Source organism: Capsicum annuum, unplaced genomic scaffold, assembly GCF_002878395.1.
Source record: "Capsicum annuum cultivar UCD-10X-F1 unplaced genomic scaffold, UCD10Xv1.1 ctg67188, whole genome shotgun sequence".
NCBI lineage: Eukaryota > Viridiplantae > Streptophyta > Magnoliopsida > Solanales > Solanaceae > Capsicum > Capsicum annuum.
Genome location: NW_025876615.1, coordinates 1 through 1,872, shown reverse-complemented (window position 1 = coordinate 1,872; position 1,872 = coordinate 1). Strand labels below are relative to the sequence as shown.

General features: G+C 35.7%; 1 protein-coding gene across 1 annotated transcript; it reads right to left on the bottom strand.

The window, feature by feature from the left end:
* Positions 1-1,865, bottom strand: LOC124885425 (extensin-2-like; the record flags this gene model as incomplete). The annotated part of the gene is given in 2 exon segments (XM_047404754.1): positions 1-466; positions 1,442-1,865. Coding segments are annotated over 2 exon segments (890 nt in total), but the record flags the coding sequence as incomplete, so codon positions are not given.
* Between the last annotated feature and the right edge of the window lie 7 nt (positions 1,866-1,872).

Sequence of the window (1,872 nt, the reverse complement as noted above, 5' to 3'; positions counted from 1 at the left end):
GGTGATGGAGGGGGTGGCGACTTGTACACGTATTTAGGTGATGGAGGAGGTGGTGATTTGTACACGTATTTGGGTGATGGAGGAGGTGGTGACTTGTATACGTATGTCGGCGATGGTGGTGGAGGAGAATGGTAGTAGTAAGGAGCTGGAGTTGGCTTAGGCTTCATGCATTCTTCATATGGAGTTTTTGGAGCATAAGCAAATGGTTTTGCATAGAGCACAACTTCATAATGATCCTTTGATTTCACCCTGAGGCTAGCACCCTTCATACCCCAATGAAGATTTGTTGGGATGTTACATTTTGAATCCTTTGGTGCTTTGTGAAGCTTAGCTATGCATGCATCTGCTCCATATTTCGCATAATCAAATCCTTCAACAGTAATACTAAACTTGCCATTAATCTTAGTGGTACCATAGCTCTTGATTTCTTTGTAACCAGCCTTGCATGTCACCTCAACAACAGCACCTATATATATAGTATATACCAAGTGTGAAAATTGATAATAATGCAATTAGTACTTAATAATTGAGTCATTAACTAGATCATATAGACATATTTTTTAGCTTATTTTGCCCACTAGCTACAATAACCAACGTTGTCCTTTCCTTACTATAAAATTAAGTATTCCATCACATGATCAAAAGCTCATTATCCACTTATTCATGTTGCTTTTCCTCTTTATTAGCTAATAAGCAATTCAAAGTCAAGAATCTATCCATCTGTCTCCAATTACCTCTTTGTTTTTTTCAACATTTTGGTGATATTCAATGAAACTTTTTTATTATTGTTATAATATATTTTTAATAGATCAAGTTAATAATTGTTTAATCATGAAAAAGAAAATCATATATATATATATAATACCACAAATAATTGCATAATCAATGAATATACCTTTTGTATGGCAAGCATAATTAAGTGATGATGTTTTCTTACTTTTACTTCTGATGCGTTTTCATGATTTCGTTGTAAAAAACTTCTTCAATGGTTTTAAAACCCTTTTTTTGACAAATATATCTCATCTTTTTGTAGGGTAATATAGCAAAGAGTTACCAAATTTTGAACTATTTCTTTAAAGCAAGTAGAACTACATACTTGAAGATAATAAACTATTTAGTAAGTAATATTTTTGAGAACTCGCCATTATAATTAACTCTGTATACAAGATTTTGCTTTCACAGAAATGAAATATCACTTTCATTTTCTATACTTCATAAATATAGAAAGAATGTTGGTTGGATTTAAGTCCCTAAAGTCATTTAAATGAATAGGGTGGTGCCTTCAAATTCACGCATGTCTCATGTTATATATAATTTTAAGAATAAAGAGAGTAAAAGATTCACAAACAAATATCTAACAGAATATAGTTATGAAGAAATGTACTAAACAAGGAAAAAAAAATAATGTAAGAGAGGAATGAAGTGTAGAAGAGTGGTATACCTTTGAGGTGCTTCTTGTCATGGGATTTCTTTGGGTATTTCCAGTCATAACATCTGTAGCAGTAGACTTTTCCTACAACCTTAACAATCAAGGGGTGATGAGGAGGATAGTAAGGAGTAGGTGGTGGAGGAGAAGTGTAGTAATATGGTGGAGGAGGGTACTTAACTGGTGGTGGTGGGGAAGAGTAGTAGTATGGTGGAGGAGGATATTTAACTGGTGGTGGAGGAGAGGAGTAGTAGTATGGGGGTGGGGGTGACTTCTTGGGTGGTGGTGGTGAGGAGTAGTAGTATGGTGGAGGAGGTGATTCCTTGGGTGGTGGTGGAGAAGAGTAGTAGTATGGTGGAGGAGGATACTTAACTGGTGGTGGTGGAGAACTGTAGTAGTATGGAGGTGGAGGTGACTTCTTGGGTGGTGGAGGAGAGTAGTAGTAG